The following is a 19,986-nucleotide window of genomic DNA, read 5'->3' as shown; positions in this document are numbered from 1 at the left end:
TGTTTCTCGCCCCATCCACTATCACTGCATGGTCCTCTTTTGTAAAGTCCTCACATAAAGACCCTGTCATCTATCTGGTACGCTGCCTGTAAACTTTCGTGTAACTGAGGGCCTACACTGCGCCTATGGCTGCTACCTAGCAGCAGAACTTCCTTCTTCCTAACACTTTGTACACTCCTAGATTTCTCGGCCTCGACTGAAATGTGCTGCATATTTTATGCTCCTCGTTCTACCTGAGGCTATTCTCCAATTAACTCTGGCTGTGGTAGATACCTGTTTTTGGCATTGATGATAAAACTGTCAGATTGCGTTCTCTTTCTTCCTATCCTCCTACCAGCTGCCAGTTCCCAAACACCCTCCTCCCTCCCCCCCCCCCCCCTATCTCCTTTGATCCTCATCAGTTCCTTCCTAGCTTCCTCCAACTGTGCCTCAAAGGCACAGATTCTCCTTTCCTGTTCTGCAATCAAAATGTTCCCACTACATACTCTGCAGTTCCAGGAGAGAGCCACTTCTGTTCTCCCAGCATACCCCCCCCCCCCCCCCCCCCAATTGCATCCACTCCAGCAAAAATATATTCTACAAGATTGGCAACAGCTCCTACATTTCTCACACAAGTTTAGTTTCGAAATAATGTTTTAAATTATTCAGAGACGCGAGATGTAAACAAAAAACGATACAAAGATCTTATGAATGGTTACAGTTGTTTTTGTACAGACTTAGAACCACAGTGACAGAAGAATGAGTTAGTAATTAGTTTGCGTTTAGAGAATTTACGTATCAAACGTGTTTGGTCAGGTTTTTAAACGTTTACAACTCGGAAAATTTACGTCTACATCGCGTGTATCTAACTAGTAAACAATAATAAATGTGTTAGTTAAATACTATTTAGAAACGTTTAATTACACTTTTATTGGGACAATAGACACTGGTGAAACTGTCAGATCGCGTTCTCTTTCTTCCTATCCTCCTACCAGCTGCCAGTTCCCAAACACCCTCCTCCCCTCTATCTCCTTTGATCCTTATCAGTTCCTTCCTTGTTTCCTTTTTTTAACGAATTTTGCACTATCAAGAAAACTTGGTCGAAGTTTTTGTGTTTGTCGCAAAATTTTGGGTTTTGTAGGGATTATCGGGACTTCAGATAACACGAAGCTTTTTCAAGGAGATGATCTAATGGGACGCTAATACTCTGTTGTGCGACAAGAACGGACACTACAGCAAGTGTACGAAATAAAGAAAATTTAAATTTTGCACTATATTCTCTTAAATATGTTCTTTTAGCGGACGAAGGAAATACCTGTGATGTCTCTCGGCGGCCATCTTTGTGAAACTCTTAACCATTTGTATGTATGTAAAACTTACTAGGATTAGCATGTATTACAACCTTAAGTAAAGGGTTCATTATAATTTTAGGATGAGGCTAGAGTGCTGTTACACACTGAGGTTGGGTTTCTTCCCGTAGATCTTTTAGGCAATCAAGCAGTTACTGTGGTTTCATTGTCACAGGATGTTCGACTTCCAAAATTGCTCTTTAATTCGCAGCACAACAAAATGCGTCGCATCCCACCAGTCTTGTATGAAGCTGTGGCCTAAATTGATCAGTCGACACACTGACAACAGTTTAGGCTGAGATCTGCTAATTTCCCTTTAAACGAGTGAGTGGGAGAATGTCTCCAAGGATATTTAGCAGGGGTGATCTTGTAACGGGGAGGAGAAGTTTACAGGAAGTGAATAAGGTTGCAGAAACTTCCAAATAGTCCGCCCCCGGTAGCTGAGTAGACAGAATGTCAATCCTAAGAGCCCGGGTTCGATTCCCGGCTGATTCTGAGATTTTCTCCGTTCAGGGACTGGGTGTTACGTTGCCTTAATCATCATCATTTCATCCCCATCGACGCGCAAGTCGCCACAGTGGCGTCAAATCGAAAGACTTGCACACGGAGAATGGTCTACCCGACGGGAGGCCCTAGTCACACGACTTCCAAATACAGTTTAAGAAGACTGTTTTTAATAATTCAAACTTTGTGAGGTGACATACAGCGGCGTTTTATCTATCAATGATGAAATTCTGTCACTCTATCAACCCAAGTTCTTCAGTGTTACCTTTTACATGCTTTGCTAGAGGCTTGTTCCGATGCTACAGCCAAATACTTGAATGAAGGTAGAAGAGGAGTATGAGACAGTACTCGTTATTCCAATGCACAGAAAACTACCAATTATTCCTCGTTGCGAGTCATGGAACTAGAAGCTGGGAGACAAGTCTGAGGTGGGACTTGTTACCTCTGTATATTCTCACACACAGAAATACTGTTACTCTTCGATACGTTTAGAGACAAGCTCTACAGAGATTGTTCTTTACTAACTGGTAGGAAACTCACTGTAAGAATTGTGGTTGGATACGTATCAGAAAATCAGTGCCTCGTTCGAATGTGTGCAGTTTTCTCATAGTTTGCTGCAGCATCATCGAACTGTCACTTTACAGCGATGATTTCCGATGAATTAGCTGTTCCCTGTTGATGACTATGGCTCCAGCTGTGTGACTCGCTTGTCAGTTCTCTCTCTGATTAACTCATCCGCTACTGCCGAGACTGACTAACTGCCATTTGTATACTGCTTTTTCAGTGTCTTGTAGGAATTTCCTGTGGCTGTATTACTTCCCTTACTTTCACTGAAAGTACTTTTAATGGCTGGAATCCTTCTAGGAGCTTCTCGAGCCTCCTTGGACAGTACTGTAACGTCCCACTCGTGCCAGGACATCGTAATTTTGGCCCCAGTCACCTGGCCATTTCAGTTTCCATTACTTACAGCTTGTCGTTGCCCGTGCAGTGATCGTGACTGGTGCAGCGTACCACTTTTGCCTAGGGTGTGCTGACAGCAATGTTTACTTGCTCACTTTCCTGTATACATTTGCAGCGTGTCTCTCCTGTGCTATATCTGTACCTTAATAGTTACTAAAGTTTCCATTCTTCTCAAAGCGTCGGTAACATTCCTTATATCTATAACACTAGGAGCTCTAACATTAATCCTGACGTCCATAACGCATCCCACCTTAAATAAGTCATAAGCAATTGTCTAATGTGGCACTAATTCCATTAAATTTACAAGTATAATTGTTGTACCTTTTTATACTGTATTTCTTATAATCTAGTTACATTTTGTCCATACTCAGTTTCTACTATATATACTTTAAATATCCTGCATCTTCTTTTCCTGAGGATGTGACATCATCATCTCCTCTTTTCCCAACCTAGGAGGTTCGGGTATGTCAACTACAGTACTTTTAACAATTTTCGTGATTTCCCTAAATCACTTCAGGTAAATGCCAGGATGGTTTTTTTTTTTTTTTTTTTTTTTTTTTTTGAAAAATTTCCTTCCTCGTCCTTCCCTAATCCGATGATCTCGCTGTTTCGTCTCCTCCCCCAGATCAACCAACCAGTCGTGTCAAACTTATATCTGAAACTTGCACCGTAAATATTGCAGAAAGTGCTACGGTTGAGCAGTTATCACAGCATGGGTTGGTAGTCAGCTGACTGTATTGTTAGCCAATCGAAAGAATTTAATAATACTTGTAAGTGCATTTTTTGTGCAAACATACACTTTTCAAATGCAATAATGCTTATTCACAATAACAGACGAAAAGTCGGGTAAATTAGAATGTCACTGGTGTTTGTTTCAGGATTCTAGTGGGAGTCGTTAAAGAGATATCGTATTTTGAAAAGTTCTCACAATTACACTTGCATAATACCTGTGATTGCGGTCACTAAAAACAACACAAGTGCGTACATTAGTTATGCCGAGTCTGACCAATAACGAAACAACTGACCAGTGCAAATAGTGTTCAAATTGACCACCAGCAGCGGTAATACACATATCCAGTCTGGTACGGACAGACTGCTGCACACTTTGTAGCATTTCACATTAGATGTCCGAGCAGGTTGTAGTAATACGTCGTTGCGTATCATTCGGTGTAGTTGGTATGTCTATAGATGTCAAATCCGGGGGATGGTCCAGCCAAGATACAGGTCCTCAGCGTCCTATCAAATGATTTGGGAACAATTCGTGAAGACATGCTGTAGTTCTTCATGCACTATGGGCTGGACAGCCATCATGTTGGTACCACATATCCCTCCTTGTCTGATGAGACTCTTCTTCTATCGTCCGTGGAAAATGGTATGTTAAGAGACTACACTTGTGCGAATTCAGCGTTGGGTCTATGAAAAAAGGACCAATGAGTTTATGGTTCACTATCCCACGCCACACGTTTAGACTCCATGGATGCTGACGTTCCACCTGACGGAGCAAACGGGGACTGTCAACAGACCAATAGTGCATGTTTCGGCGGTTTAACAGGCCGGGATTGGTAAATGTGGCTTCATTACTATACAATATACATGGTACATCTAGAGTATCCTATCTTAATGTTCATGTACAGAAGTTAACACGATTCTCATAATCCTTTCCGTGGACCTCTTGATGGAGAGAGATTGCCAGGTTACTTGCATGGCACATGTCACTTCCTTGTGCTATGGTACGGGAGCTGACTCGAGGGTCAGCTACAACAGCAGAGAGAACATCAATTTCCCCCCTCCACTGTCGTCAGTTGTTTCCTTCTGTTACTTTGTCTAGGTGTTACACTCCACTTCCAAGTAACTGATGAAGAGGCGATAAATAGCTGCTGATGTGGCTAATGGCTATTGGGATATATTGCCGCATACACCGTACAAGGACGAAATCAATTCATCCTACACTCTCCATACAATTTTTGTGTTTGCGGGGATCCACAGCAACCAAATTCTTAACAAACGTAAATATGGTCAGTAGCAGGCTATAATGCAACAAGGGCAATACAAAGAATAGTAACTAATAACTATTTTTATAATTCAGATTAAGCCTACGTATGTGTACAGTAATGTTGGTCTCTTCTGTCATTGTACATATCCCTTTGCTAGTTATCAGTCAGCTGTTCGACATACTTCAATCTCATTATTGCTACTTACAGGTCCTATAGCCCGCTAACTGCATGTGTTAATGGCAATGCTAATGGTGCTTCAGTTGTGTTTGGTTTTCACTCTAATTCTTTATGACCATTGAGTTACATTATAACACTAGGAACAATGTCCCTCCTAGAGATATTAGTCTGCACTGGACGTACACCCGCAATCCACAGTTTTTGCAATTTTTATGGAATGTTAACAATCCTACACCTTGTAGGTGAATTTGTACCAAGGAAAATTGCCTAACAGCAGTACATTTTGAGAAGTAATTTTATTTAGACAACCTGTTTCGGAATCTCAATAATGCCATCTTCAGGCCCAATACGCACTTCATTTATAGACAGATGTATCGACATTAGCGTCAGACGTATCGATACTAGCGTACTAGAGGTATCTTGATACCGTGAATTCGTTGTTAGAGGGATTGCTTCGAAGACTTGATAATTTTTCTCCTAGATGTGGAGCTATTATTTGTTTATGGCTGAACTATGTGTCTGCTTTGTTCCAATTTTGCTGTATTACTGACATTACTCAGAATGTTACATTCAGCCACAGTGATATTTAATTTGCTTAGTCGTTCCCTGCACTGTTGGACGTCCCTGTTCTCTATCCCGTCCACTCTATAGAACTAATCGTCATGCATTATTAAGTAAATGTATGTTATAATTTTCCATACGATATTCGTAATCTGTATCTTGCCGTGATGATAGAAGCAAATCACAGGTGTATCTTTCAAATTTTGGATCTCCACCGTGTCTTCACGTGATTCGGCTCTCAATGGACCATTTAGCAGGGTCAATGACAATGATATCTGTTTAGACTGAACCATGGCTCTCGTAAAAGAAGTTTCCTCCTGTTAGTGTCTCCTCTCCATTTTTCTTGTCATTAATAATAAGATTTCAACCGATTTATAAGTACTGTTATCTGCTTATTTCTAGATATTTTAATTGTGATACTCGGCAGGTCTATTGTAATTACTTCTTACCGCCCTCTGGAATGCGAATCTAGTTTCTTGGAATGACTTTTTGTTACCGTCTCATCAAGCTCTATAAACCAACCCAGTCTCCTGTTGTAGATATTCTTGAATTATGCGTCTGGTAATAGTGAGCCTCACTCATTTTCTTCGCTTCTCTTACCTTTTCTCATGCTACTCGGTTCACTTTTCACATTCTAGTTCCCAGCTACGACGTTGTATCAAATACAAAAATACTATATGGTACCGACAGATCCCAGTCACTACAGAACTCTTTTGTGAAGTAGATATTCCATCAGCTTTCTGTTTCTCAGTGATATGATGTGACCTGTATCTCTCCCGAATCCTTAATAATGTACATACGCTCTTGAATACTTGGCTCAAAATCTTCGATCCCTGGTTGGTGAGCAGTACTAACAGAATTCCCTACATAAACACCATTTCTTCTACAAATATCGGCACCACTGTCTCGGCGTCCTGTTTCTCGAGTGGTACTGCCGCTATGAATTTACTTAGGTTATTGTGAAATCTCGAGCACCAATTTCCAGTCGTTGTCTTATCTAACAGACCTACTATATCTATATTTCTCACAAATGTCGTCACTGTGTCTGTAATGACTAGAGGCACCTTTGTCTCGCTCAGAGACAAGTACTCCTTTGTCACTTGTCGCACTTGCCAACGCCTTCTTCTACGCCTCTTTTCATGCTTTTCCACTGCTTATACTTCTGTTCGTGATATCATCGAGGACATGGTCGAGGCGGAACGTGAGCGTCCTGGAATGTAAGGAAACTAATAAATTAGAGCAAGAGATGTTCGAACAAATTTGCTGTATTTTACTACCAGTAAGTTATCAGTAAAGGGTACAGTTGTAAGAGCGTGGCGCATGGGAGGCCACCGACAGCCAGACTGAGGGGCACAGTGCCAGAACAAAGATGAGCAGGAAGGCACGTCTGGTTATGCCGAGAGCTAGCTACAAAGAGAGCTCTCGCCAGCCTGCTCGAGTCCCCCACGTGAGCTTTCACAGCCCTCTGATTGGCGGCTGAATGGTACTTCGCACACGTGTCCTAGTCACCGATGTTTTAATAAAGCATTATCCCTCCAGCAGTACTCACGGTGAGAACACTACTCACATGGACTGCGAGTAGGTGGTGATATTCGGTGACGTCAAGTGTCACACCTGCTCACACCCATCCACAAATTAACGGCGAGACACATTCCACTGCACCAGAAACAAAGGTTTCTTCTTCCTGCTCTTTATTTTCCCTCACCATTAATATATGTCCCATACTTTTGCTTATATCTTCTATTTCATCAGACCGCATTTGACCTAATGCATCTGCATTTGCATTAAGCTTTCCCGATTTGTACATAATGTCATAAGAATACTCCTGTAGTTTAAATCTCCGTTTCAGTAACCTTCATGATGGATCTTCGTCACCGAAAATCCACGTCAGTGGCATTCGAATTGTTGCGATGCTAAAATGTCGACAGTCACTATAAATGGTTTCTCGAAATGTGAGTAGCTCAGTATGGGAGGATTTAGAAATCTCTCTCTTAATTCCCGAAATGCTGCTTATTGCTGGCCTCCACTTTCGTATGGCACTCCAGTCCTCAACAGTTGATGTAGTGGACTTGCAATCTTACCGAACTTTGGAATATACCTACGGTAATATCTGGTTAACCATTAATATCCTTTTAAATCTTTGGTGGATTTCGGAGCTGTAAAGTTCTTTACCTTCTCCACGTTTCCCTCGTTCGGCTCTACACTTTTATCGCTTGTTCTCTGTCCTAAGAATATTACCTCCTTTCTCAGAAATTCGCACTTATTTGATTGTAGCTTTCATCTATGTACCGTACACCTGTCCAAGAATTTGTGCCAATTCTCATTATGTTCTTTTAAAACTTCCATAGTAAATTATGTCATCTAAATCCCCAAACATTTTGTAAAATGACTCTGAGCAGTATGGGACTTAACTGCTAAGATCATCAGTCCCCTAGAACTTAGAACTAATTAAAGCTAACTAACCTAAGGACATCACACACATCCATGCCCGAAGCAGGATTCGAATCTGCGACCGTAGCGGTCGTACGGTTCAAAACTGTAGCGCCTAGAACCGCTCGTCCACCCCGGCCGGCAAACATTTTGTACCTCGCAGTCCTGCCGAATAATGGTCATCAGATTCTGAAATGTGCTTGGTGCATTCTTAAGCCGCATCAACATCCTTTTGTATTCATGTTAATGAAAATTTGCACTGAATGCTGTCTTTTCTCTTATCTACTGGTTCATTTAAATGAGATAGTACCCTGGCCAAATCTAAGGTGGAAAAATTCTTGGCTATCCTTTATGGTCCAATACCTCACTTACTTCAGAGTTGGAAAAGGCTTCCCCCAAAGAGATTTCGTTCAGTTTCCATAGTCTGTTACGAATTCCTATTTTGCTAATCGACTGGCGTCTTATTTCTTTGGCACAATCAACACACGTGCATTCAACAATTATAATCCCATTAACTACGTTCTTAATTTATTCGGCATTTTTTCTCTTCCGGTATTCTACAGCGATGTTCATTCACATCTTTCCCTTTGTGTTCTGGCAGTATTGGGACTGCATACTTCACGGTTTCTGTAGGTGACAATTTGACCCCCGTTTTAGTAAAATAAATCACATTATGAGCTATACAGGTTTTCCAATTCATATCGCGCTTCTTTGTTCAGATGCTTGGTTTTGATTGCTTCTCTAACTCGCGTATTGCAATTTTATGGGTGTTCATCATGTTCGTTGGTTCCTGCACGACTCGTACTGGTGTCACTTTCTCTATCTCTTCACCTAATACTCTTTTGCTGCACTCAGTTCACACTTGGACTCCCTCATGTTTAATACTCTGGCTCCGCTTTCGAACTCCTTCGTTGCCAATGGGAGAAATTGATGGGTTTTCAAGGAAATGATCCTTCACTTTTGTTGTGCTGTGTGACTATAAAATGAGTACTCCATCCACAAGTGAAAACAGATCGTGCTGTATGTTCTGCGCATGAAAACGACATCTTCAGTTTTGAAACAAATGAAACGTGGTGTGCCATATGCACATTCCATGCGCAATGTATGATACATGTTTTGCTCCTTAAAAATCGTCTGTAACTCATAGTGGGATCTTTCCACGCGCACTCAGGGCAAGGGGAAGTCACCATCGCTTTAGTGCTACCCTGTCTACATGCTCAGTTAAAGCTTAAAAATGTATGTTATATAAAGAACTACACCATCAGATTCTGTGTGCTAATCTGAAAGTCGGCTAAGGAGACGCTGAGGAGGACTCAACAAACGTCTGGAAGGCAAATCAAAAGCCACTGTTTTTTAGCCGGCACAAGTGCTTCAAAGGTGGTCGTGAGCCTGTGGAAGACGATCCCTACGCAGATGCCCATTCACGAGCAGAAAAGAGGATAATGTTCATAGTACGCATGTTGCATTGAACACAGACCGGCGATTAAGTGTTCGAATGACTACAGACCACACAAGAGTTAATAAACAGAGCCCGCATCTCGTGGTCGTGCGGTAGCGTTCTCGCTTCCCACGCCCGGGTTCCCGGGTTCGATTCCCGGCGGGGTCAGGGATTTTCTCTGCCTCGTGATGGCTGGGTGTTGTGTGCTGTCCTTAGGTTAGTTAGGTTTAAGTAGTTCTAAGTTCTAGGGGACTTATGACCACAGCAGTTGAGTCCCATAGTGCTCAGAGCCATTTGAACCATTAATAAACAGACTGTGAAAAGGGTTAAGGTAGTCATGTTGACCTTTCTCGCCGAATTTTCCTCATTCGCCCTACAATCACAGTGTGGCCCTGCAGAATTCGTCCTCTCACTCTGAGTGAAGACACCACTTAAACGACAACCCCATGAGGCAACAGCAAAGGTGAATGTGGCTGCTAGGCGCTGCTTGAAGAGCCATCTTGCAGCCATGACTACTTTCTTGTCACTCGAAGCGCCTTATGTTTTATAGCAGGCAGCTGACAGCACAAAAAATGATCGATAGGTGTTCTCAATCAAGAAAAGCTGCAGATTTCTGTTTGCACAGAGTAGTTTAGTGAGCTCTTGCTTTTAGTTGACATGGAGCCGTCAGAGAATGCTACGTCGTGACCGGATGCTGCGTTAGGATTGTCCACCGACACCTATTACTCCAATGTTTTTTAATTAAGCAATATGTCAAATAAGATTTAGCAAAAGGATCGAAATCTCTCTTCAATGAACTCATTAGGATGCATTTATTAAACTAATCTGTATATAAAGTTATGAACAGCCTGAATCACACAGCGCATTGACACGAACAATGCCCCACGAAGTGATCTGCGCTGACAGTTTTTCGTGATGTGAACGCCATGGTGGCAGCGGTGTAGCTGCGTGTTGGCGCGAAACTGCGAGCAATTAAGACCCGTTACTTACTGGGAAAGTTACATACTATTTATTTTCTATACAAGTGTTATTGCAACATATCTGTATTATCTTGCGTGTGATTATAGATCGGAGATTGTTGAGGGCACACAACTTTTGTATTATTGTTTTGTTATTTTAACCAACGCGAATGTCCTGAATAAAATCCGCCCTCAAATTTCTATTACGTCACCTGTTAGTATCCCCAAGAAACTTAACTGTAAGGATTAAAAGTAAAATGAATATGTGCACGTAGAACTGTTCCTGTGTTTCAGAACGAGTAACTGATTTTAATTATTTGGCTGCATTTAACGCGTAGGGGACAACCAATGCACTTTTCGCTATACACTGATAAATCGCCACTTTATTGGTCAATGAAGTAATAAAATGCGAGTAGGATTTTATTATGCGATGAAAAATAATGAAATTTTGATTACAATATAAAGAAAATTTTGTTCCGTTTGTTAATGGAATCACTGCAACGACAACAGCTACAGCTTTTTAATAAATAAACAAGAGTCGTGTACCTCGTCGACCAATGAGTAGTCCCGGTGGACTACTGAGAAATTGTTCTACATTCAACGATGCGTTTTCAGACCTAACGCTCCAGTGTTAATCACAAGTGAAAAACGATCGCAAGTTCATGAAAATGTTTCCGCGTTCAAACCTTTTTCTTGCTAACTTGCTGAAATCATTGTAAATCCACACCCTGCTACCCGGCAATGCATGCGAATCTCACAGACCCCCTATTTGTCGTTATAAAATTCTGAACACTGCACTAACACGTCCCAGTCACTTCTCATAGTTAAATACGTCTGCATTGCTCCATCTGTTCCACACGAATGACCAACGCCGTAATCGCTGACGCTCTTGTATGTCCTTAAACTGTCATTACGAAAATAGCACACTTGCTTTTACTCTACATCCTAACAGCTATGCTGTCTTACGCTACACAGTAAATTCTTAAATTGGCAGCAGTCAACAACTGTAGAATTACGGATACAGTGAGAATCACACTGGATAGCAGATTCACGCCAAAAGTTTATACAGACTGTACCTTGATTTCAGCAGATAAATACCTGTCGTCCTCAGTAGAAGTAATAACACGTATTGCATATTGTGTGAAAAGACAAATAAACTGTACGTCCTACTCAACAGTAAAATGATCCATATAAATGCTTAAGGAATTTAACAATCTAGTGCACACCAGAAGTGTATCCACAACACTAACGCAATTCCCAACAGCATAACCCTGATGTAACTAAGTTTACATTTAATAACAGCCATTTATACAATTGCCAATGACATACTGTATGCCAAAGAAACGGTAACAAAAATACAGAAAGTTGGAAGTTTAATGCTAAGCTTGTAAACTCGTGTTTGAAAGTCTGAATTGTATCTAAGAAATGAATAAAACTTATTCTGGTATAGAAATAAGTAAATCTCAGTGCAGGCTGACAGGCGTCCAAATTAAATTTTGAACGTAAGTACGTATGTGGAGGGAGCTGAAGCTACACGATGAGAAATCCAGACTGGTCGGTACAGAAAACAATTCGCCTGCAAGAAAGCAATCCCATTGCAGTGAAGTTAACATATATTATGAAACTGCAAAACAAAATGATTCAATTACAATGTTGGCCCTCAATATTGCTAATGTTTATCTTTAGTCTTGCTGCACCAGAACCGTTATTGTAATACACGGCAGATGAACATAGAAATTAATGCATCTCACTATATGATAAAACTGCTTGAAAATTTACAAGGTAGCGCTTTACTGAAAGCTTTTACTAATATTAATCGTCAGAACGGGTACTAATATTTACACAGAAACATTATGACAATCACTGTGATTTACAAGGGACATGAGCTTTGGCAATAAATTAAAGTAATTGGCATATCTGTGCTCACGGAACGCTCGTCTGCTATGTAACCTCTCACTATTAGGATAATGATGACATTGTCACAGTTCTAATATCATTTACTGTACTTGCAATGTGCAACGTAGGACGGTATCTTATAAGTTTCAATAAAAATGCTTTTCAGTACACAACTCGCGATATGCAATGCGAGTATGCGAACAGTCATGAAAGTACATGAAAATGGGGAATTAATCTTAACGACTGACAAATAAGAACAAGACTCCGAGATGAATTATGCATGATTAAGCCGTAACAATACTACACTTTTCATAAAGTTCTCACAGCTAGAAAGGTGTGCAGAAATATGTCTAAATAACTCTCTTGCGTAAAATTGCTTTCCTTGACACTTGTTTCAATTATCATAGATCTCCATGTGTTTCATTATAAAATTTCTACAGCAAGCTCTAACCATACACAATTTTCTAGTAACAAGAAACTACACAGTTACAAATAAAAAAGACAGGATTATCTTAAAAATTACCTTTTGTCATTATTGCATTCTTATCATCACATTTCCTCGAAAATTTTCCTCAAAATATGTTTTTACAAAACCCTTTTTAAATAGTATTGCTTCCACTAACACCAGGCCAACTTCCATCCTTCTCGAACCAAGTACATAGCCAGACTGTCCAATCCTCACTACTACTACTCTCTTCTAAAGAAATAACATCTCTGACCAACATTTGTGGTCTCAGTAACAGCCTTACAAAGAATATGATTATATCGATACTACACAGGTTCAGTAAATTTATTAAATTCACAACTTCGTATACGTCTACGATGAAAACTTCAAGAAAATAGCAATGCTAAATAAGACAGCTTACCTTTCACAGTATGCCAGAAATAAGGGCAACAAAGCAAGAAATTGTTTTGTGTCAAGGCGGACGGCAGACCCACAATCCCATCTTGTTATCTTCAATACTTTTTCTCGAATCTGGATTCCGCTGCTTATACAAATCATGCAGTGTGGCTAGCAGAGTGCAGCTGCTCACGGAATACGGAAACGCAGGACTTGCAGGCGTACCTTAAAATAGGGTGAAGAGAGTAGAAGTTCCCCCGGAACATGTACCATATCGCGTCGGGAGAAAAATGAGAACATAATTCAAAAATTTGTTTGTGTAGATTGGCAGTGAACCAGTCTAACAGGGTATTTAAGAATTTCTAAGTTGTGTACGCTGTCAATTGACGCTTTGTTTACACTATGACAATCATCAGATGATGTGCTGAATTTGCTTACTCCGAGCATTATATGTAAGTGCCAACATAATTTGCATTGTTTTAACTTAAGTACCTAGAAAGAAAATTTGCAATTCTGTTTCATTAACCAGACGTTTGCCCTCAATGTATACTAATATTAGACTCGTGTTTCGGCTAGCTGAAAACATAGGGTTACGTTTTCGGTATTTGTGGAGTAAATAGAAATAGGAATCGAGAGTGCTTCTTCAAACGAAGTCCAAGAATTTGACGGAAATAAAGACACAGGACCCTGTTCTGAGCACTACAGTACATGGAGAAGTAAATAGTCATTTAGATTGTGTGCATGTAAAATTTGTTTTTTAGATGGCAGAGGTACGTTGGACCCTCTTCGCAAAAATTAAGGCCGGTTACAGACTTTGCTTTAAAAGATCACGACTCACTTTCTAGCCATTAGAAAGCTTTCAGTTACTTCTTGGTGTACGAGCGACTTGTAGAATCAAGAACATGACAGCTTTTAAAGATGATGTAAGTCACTTAACCTATTAACAAACAAACCCGCTTCATCTACATAATTTTACAGTAAATTAAATAGAAATATAATACTTTTCATTTGGCAAGGAGTTTAAATGATCAGAAGTTATGCATTATTCTTAGTTTTGTACTGAATTAAACCTTCTTTGAACCAGAGAGAGTTTGCTTCTTGTTATCCTAGAAGCAAAAACAGATTTTTAAATGTCCCTGTTTGCCCAGTGGAGAAATAAATAGAAGTAATTAAGCCATGAACACTGCTGCTTTTATTCAACCTTTTCCCCGGAATGAATAGAAACACATTTTCTTACTTTTTTAATGATATAAATCATGAGATAGGTCCGAAAGCCGGGTACAACTTTAAAGTTAGGCACGAGACACGTAGTCCCACATAATTTTTATTTAATTTTTAATTTTTAAAACTAGCTGAGTTGCCAGCGTCACTCGGATATGTATTTATTTCATTTCTAGTAGCCCATCTCCTCCTTCCCTCTTCGTTTGGTCAGTCTCCTTTGCCCCCCTCCATGTCCATCACCTTCTGCCCCTTCTGTGTGTCTAACCTCCTCGAAACTCACACCATCCACTCCCACCCCTCTCTCTGTGGATCTCCTACTCTCTGCTCTCTCTGTCCATCTCCTCTTTCCATTCTGTGTCCATCTTCTCTTCTCCGTCTCTCTGTGTCGTACAATGATATAATTTTGTAGGTTAGTTCAGCAGCATATGTGGATACTTTTGCTAAATGTATTGCGAATGGAGTTAGTTCCAAAGATGTTACGAACTTAAACGTCATGATGCCATATCTGATGCAACAATTTTACTGCATGAACAGCAGAAATGTAGTAAGTGATAAACGTTTATTGATTCCATCATTTTGTGGGATTGTAAGCGAGAAAAGGTGTGTAAACGTTTGAAATTACGTGTAAAGTTCCTTGCAAGTGACTAAGTGCTCTCGTTTTCAAATATCGAGTAGCACGCATAGCAGCTATACGTTAATCAATGTGTATATCAGGCAACAAATAGAGTGCAAGTATGGTTCAAATGGCTCTGAGCACTATGGGACTGAACGTCTGAGGTCATCAGTCCCCTAGAACTTCGAACTATTAAAAAAAAACACTCCGTGTACAGGCCACAAGTGGCCCATCCAGACCATCCGACCGCCGTGTCATCCTCAGGTGAGGATGCGGATAGGAGGGCTGTGGGGTCATCACACTGCTCTCCCGGTCGTTATGATGATATTCTTGACCGAAGCCGCTACTATTCGGTCGAGTAGCTCCTCAATTGGCATCACGAGGCTGAGTGCACCACGAAAAATGGCAACAGCGCATGGCGGCCTGGATGGTCCCCCATCCACGTGCCGACCACGCCCGACAAACTTCGGTGATCTCACGGGAGCCGGTGTAGCCACTGCGGCAAAGCCGTTGCCTTAGATCTACTTAAACGTAACTAACCTAAGGACATCACACACAGCCGGCCGCGGTGGCCGAGCGGTTCTAGGCGCTTCAGTCCGGAACCGCGCGACTGCTACGGTCGCAGGTTCGAATCCTGCCTCGCGCATGGATGCGTGTGATGTCTTTAGGTTAGTTAGGTTTAAGTAGTTCTAAGTTCTAGGGGACTGATGACCTCAGATGTTAAGTCCCGTAGTCCTCAGACCCATTTTTTGACATCACACACATCCATGCGAGGCAGGATTCGAACCTGCGAACGTAGCGGTCGCGCCGTTCGAGGCTGTAGCCCCTAGAACCGCTCGGCCACGCCGGCCAGTAGTGCAAGTATGGATCAGACACATTGAAAAAGGTATAAGCAATGTACTCATTACTTTGAATCGTATAATATTGCACTTAAGAGCAAAGAAATGGATTTTTACAAATGTCATAAAGTTCAAAAGTCCGCTGTGCAGTAAATAAGTTCTGGCCTGAATTTGGGGTACTCTTGAAAATTTTACAGTTATGCTTGGAAGGTAGTAGCTGAGGGACTGATTGGCACATCAGATGGCAAGCACAGGTGATGTTAATATTTAGCAAACGTTTCTGCAAGACAGGTTTACGACACCACTCACCGGCGAGAAGGCACCGGCCGGTGGGCGTTGTGTACGTGTGCGAATAATAAGGGCAGCAGAGGGCACTGACAGGATGTGGTGCAGTTAAAACAGCGCCAAGTGGCCTGTGTACAGTGACCGAACTGGGCTGAGGAGAGCTGACACTATAATTATTGAAGAGCACCCCGCTTGTCTCCCCAAGAAGAAATGCGTCTTAGGTGTACGTAAAGGATGTGTAAATAAGCGAGCACGGTCCCCAAAATCAAGCAGTTGCGTCGCCATTCTGTTCAGAGCTGGAGAGAATGAATATTGTTTAAGTTGCAGGCCAATCATGACGACCCTTTGGTAATGGCTATTGGCTGCCAAACGGCCCATTGAAACTACCTCCAACCTCCGCTGCACAGATGCATCATAGCTGTGGGGGGCACGCTGCACCTTGGATCTGCATCGGTGTTAGGAAGGAGAAGGCTACTGGGCTCCGCTCTCTGGGTGACTTGGTCCAGCGGGCTGCAAGATGCAATCCGCAGGGGCGAGGCTGGGGCGCGAACTTGCAGCCACGTGTATGCAGAGCTACCTGCGGCCACCGACAGAGCTGCCTTGGGCGGACGGCCGGAGCTGCTGAAGCTCACTATAGCGACGGCGGACTGCTGTATTCCCTTCGGCCGTACCGCGAGCTATCGGCACAGCGAACACATGCAGCGCGCCACTTACGCGTGGCCTGAGTAGGAACGCTGCGTCTGCAAGGCTGGGCGACCGGACGCCGATGCAGCAGATCACAACATTGTCACTGGTGCTGACCCACGCATGCGTTCACACTGCAAGGTGCCTTCACCTTGACCAGCAAAAGGCCGGCTGTGTACTATCGATGCAATGAAGTCAGTGACAAACTTGATGGTGTTTCTCAGCTTGCTTCAACGTGAGTCACCCTTCTCTCCCAGATCATACCTCTCAGTCGTTCTGACATATTACAACCTCTGAACTCGAAGGAACTGCATCAAGTGAAAGACTAAATACCCTTTCCAGTGAGCTCCTAATTCACCTACTACACACTTTATGATATAGCCTGTGATATTCCACAGGGTTTAAGTTGAGTCTTTATCAAACCTCATCGATATCGCTTCAGAAAGTTAGTGATAAGAAATTCGAACGTCATGCACGATGCGACAGTTTCTCACACATCTCAGGGTTTATGACGTCTTATATCCTGAACTATGTATCGTAGAGTGATATAATCTTGCATATGCATTCATTGGTATGTTTGGACAACGTCTGCTAAATGCGCCAAGAATGCAGACTGTAGGGGGTGGCAGCGAAAAAATGTTTCGTAAAGGTTTGAAATTATATGTAGAGATTCCTATAAATCTCAAACACTGGGTGAATAAAATCTGGATATTCACGTCTATAGGTGTACACTTCTTTTACACAGCCATTCCCACCTCTTTGATAGGTAGTTGGGATTCTTTCCAGACAGTAAATGATGTAAATGCGACGTTTGGATGAAAGCAGTCCATTTGTTTCAGTGGAGACGTATAACAAACATACAAACATTTTTTATAAAGGATATGGATATCATTCCTTTTCGTGGTCCGATTTTGATTAAATATAGCCTCCAGATCTGTCAGTCACAGCTAAGGACTTGGAAGAGCAGTTGAACGGAATGGAAAGTGTCTTGAAAGGACGATATAAGATGAAAATCAACAAAAGCAAAACGAGGATAATGGAATGTAGTCGAATTAGGTCAGGTGATGCTGAGGGAATTAGATTAGGAAATGAGATACTTAAAGTAGTAAAGGAGTCTTGCTATTTGGGGAGCATAATAACTGTTGATGGTCGAAGTAGAGAGGATATGAAATGTAGTCTGGAAATGGCAAGGAATGCGTTTCTGAAGAAGAGAAATTTGTTAACATCGAGTATAGATTTAAGTGTCAGGAAGTCGTTTCTGAAAGTATTTGGAGTGTAGCCATGTATGGAAGTGAAACATGGACGATAAATAGTTTGGACAAGTAGAGAATAGAAACTTCCGAAATGTGATGCTACAGAAGAATGCTGATGATTAGATGGGATAACTAATGAGAAGGTACTGTATATGATTCGGGAGAAGAGGAGTTTGTGGCACAACTTGACTAGAAGAAGGGGTCGGTTGGTAGGACATGTTCTGAGGCATCAAGGGATCACAAATTTAGCATTGGAGGGCAGCGTGGAGGGTAGAAATCGTAGAGAGAGACAATGAGATGGAATACACTAAGTATATTCAGAAGGACCTAGGCTGCAGTACATACTGGGAGATGAAGCAGCTTGCACAGGATAGAGTAGCATGGAGAGCTGCATCAAACCAGTCTCAGGACTGAAGACCACAACAACAACAACAACAAAGCCTGTACGGTACCCAAACCTAGACTCAAGTTACTTACAAAACCCCACGAAAATTCGTGCAGTTGTTTCGTGGATCAGCGTTTTTTCAAGGAGACAGACAGACAAGAAAAATTTAATGAAACTTCAAATTACGGTGTATTTATGTTTCTTGCCCAGTTCTGATGAAATAAAGCCTATATGTTGCCCCAAGCTAGGCTGATGTTACCTGTTAAAACCCCGTAAAAATCCGTCAAGTAGTTTTGGTGTTTAACGCATACAAAAATAAACAGATGGACACAGCGGTTTCAAGTTTTAATTTTATTATAGACTATTAGATTTTTTCTTTTAAGGGTGAAAACTTCCTATTCAACCCATTTTACAGTAGGCTGAATTTCGATATGTTTGGAGTTTTTTTTTACCATGGTCGACTACGTGTGTTAGTTGTTTCTTGCGATATTGCCACGAATACTGTTATTGCAACAGGTGCACCGGGACCGCGACATCTGGCTTCACTTCGACAAGGTGAAGTTCGCGTCGCGCTCGTGCGAAGACGGCCACCTGCAGCTTTTCCTGCCGGGCAAGACTGAGCCCTTCCTGTCGGTGTGCGGCAGCAACGTGAGCGTGCTCAAAGAGGTGCCCATAATCCCGGAGGCGGACATAATGGCTGCGGCGACGGAGGCGGCGGAGGCGGCCGGAGCGCCGGCGCCCGGGGCGGGAGCGGGGGCGGGGGCCGGCGGCTACCTGCCCGCGGTGCGCATCGAGTTCGCGGGCAGCGTGTGGCCGGCGCGCACCGCATTCAAGATCGCGTGGACCGAGCTGTTCCACCTGCCGCGCAACCCGGACGGCTCGGTGGCGCAGGCTGGCCTGGCGGCCGGCGACTGCGCCTACCTGTGTCCCGGCGACGCCGGCTTCTGCGTGCCGTCCAGGCTCGTCTGCAACGGCGTCGTCAACTGCCCCAACGTGACCGGCGCGTTGGGGCCGCACGACGAGAACCCCGAGCTGTGCAAGCTGCGCGGCGCCGAGCAGGTGGGCTGGGCCGCCGTCGCCGTGGGCGCTGCCTGCGGGGCCGTGCTCGCCGTCTGCTGCGTCGCCGCCGTCTGCCACGTCTGCTGGTGGCGCAGCAGGCTCTCCGGCCACGTCGACCTGCCCTACCGCCTCTCCTAACTGACAGCGCCTGCCTCGCAGCCAGTGAAGTGCAGCCGCCAGAGGACCTCACAACAGCTACAAACGCACGCAAGAACACACAAACAATAACCACAATTACAAGTATTCGAAGAAAAACTTCACTGTATACAATGGGCTGTTTGTTAAACACTAGTTTTCTACAGCACTACTGGGCCGTTTTGAGTTTCAGCTCATTTCCAGGCACACCGGTGGATTACATTCTCCCATTTTAGGTCTTGATAAAGTGGTGGCTCTTAATTACTGGTGAGATGTTTAGTCTCGTTATGAGATTTATTGATTGGCGACTCCATGGAGTGTTCTGTGCACCAAGACCAAATAGTGGATAGAATTTGAAGGATAATCAGTATTGGTCGTATTTTTATGTTTTATTATCCGCAAAATCGGTTTTCGGTCACTTAGT

The 19,986-nt window shown here is 42.7% G+C and overlaps 1 protein-coding gene across 1 annotated transcript in view; it reads left to right on the top strand.

Moving 5' to 3' along the window:
• Positions 1-19,565, top strand: part of LOC126456384 (cubilin-like) — a 393,168-nt gene extending 373,603 nt beyond the window's left edge. Inside the window, exon 10 of the mRNA XM_050092138.1 lies at positions 18,885-19,565. Coding sequence (XP_049948095.1) covers positions 18,885-19,565 — 681 coding nt within the window. The remainder of the gene's footprint in view (positions 1-18,884) is intronic.
• Positions 19,566-19,986: the final 421 nt, after the last annotated feature.

Source organism: Schistocerca serialis, chromosome 2 (genome assembly GCF_023864345.2).
Source record: "Schistocerca serialis cubense isolate TAMUIC-IGC-003099 chromosome 2, iqSchSeri2.2, whole genome shotgun sequence".
Lineage (NCBI taxonomy): Eukaryota > Metazoa > Arthropoda > Insecta > Orthoptera > Acrididae > Schistocerca > Schistocerca serialis.
This window is presented reverse-complemented; position numbering and strand designations above follow the sequence as displayed.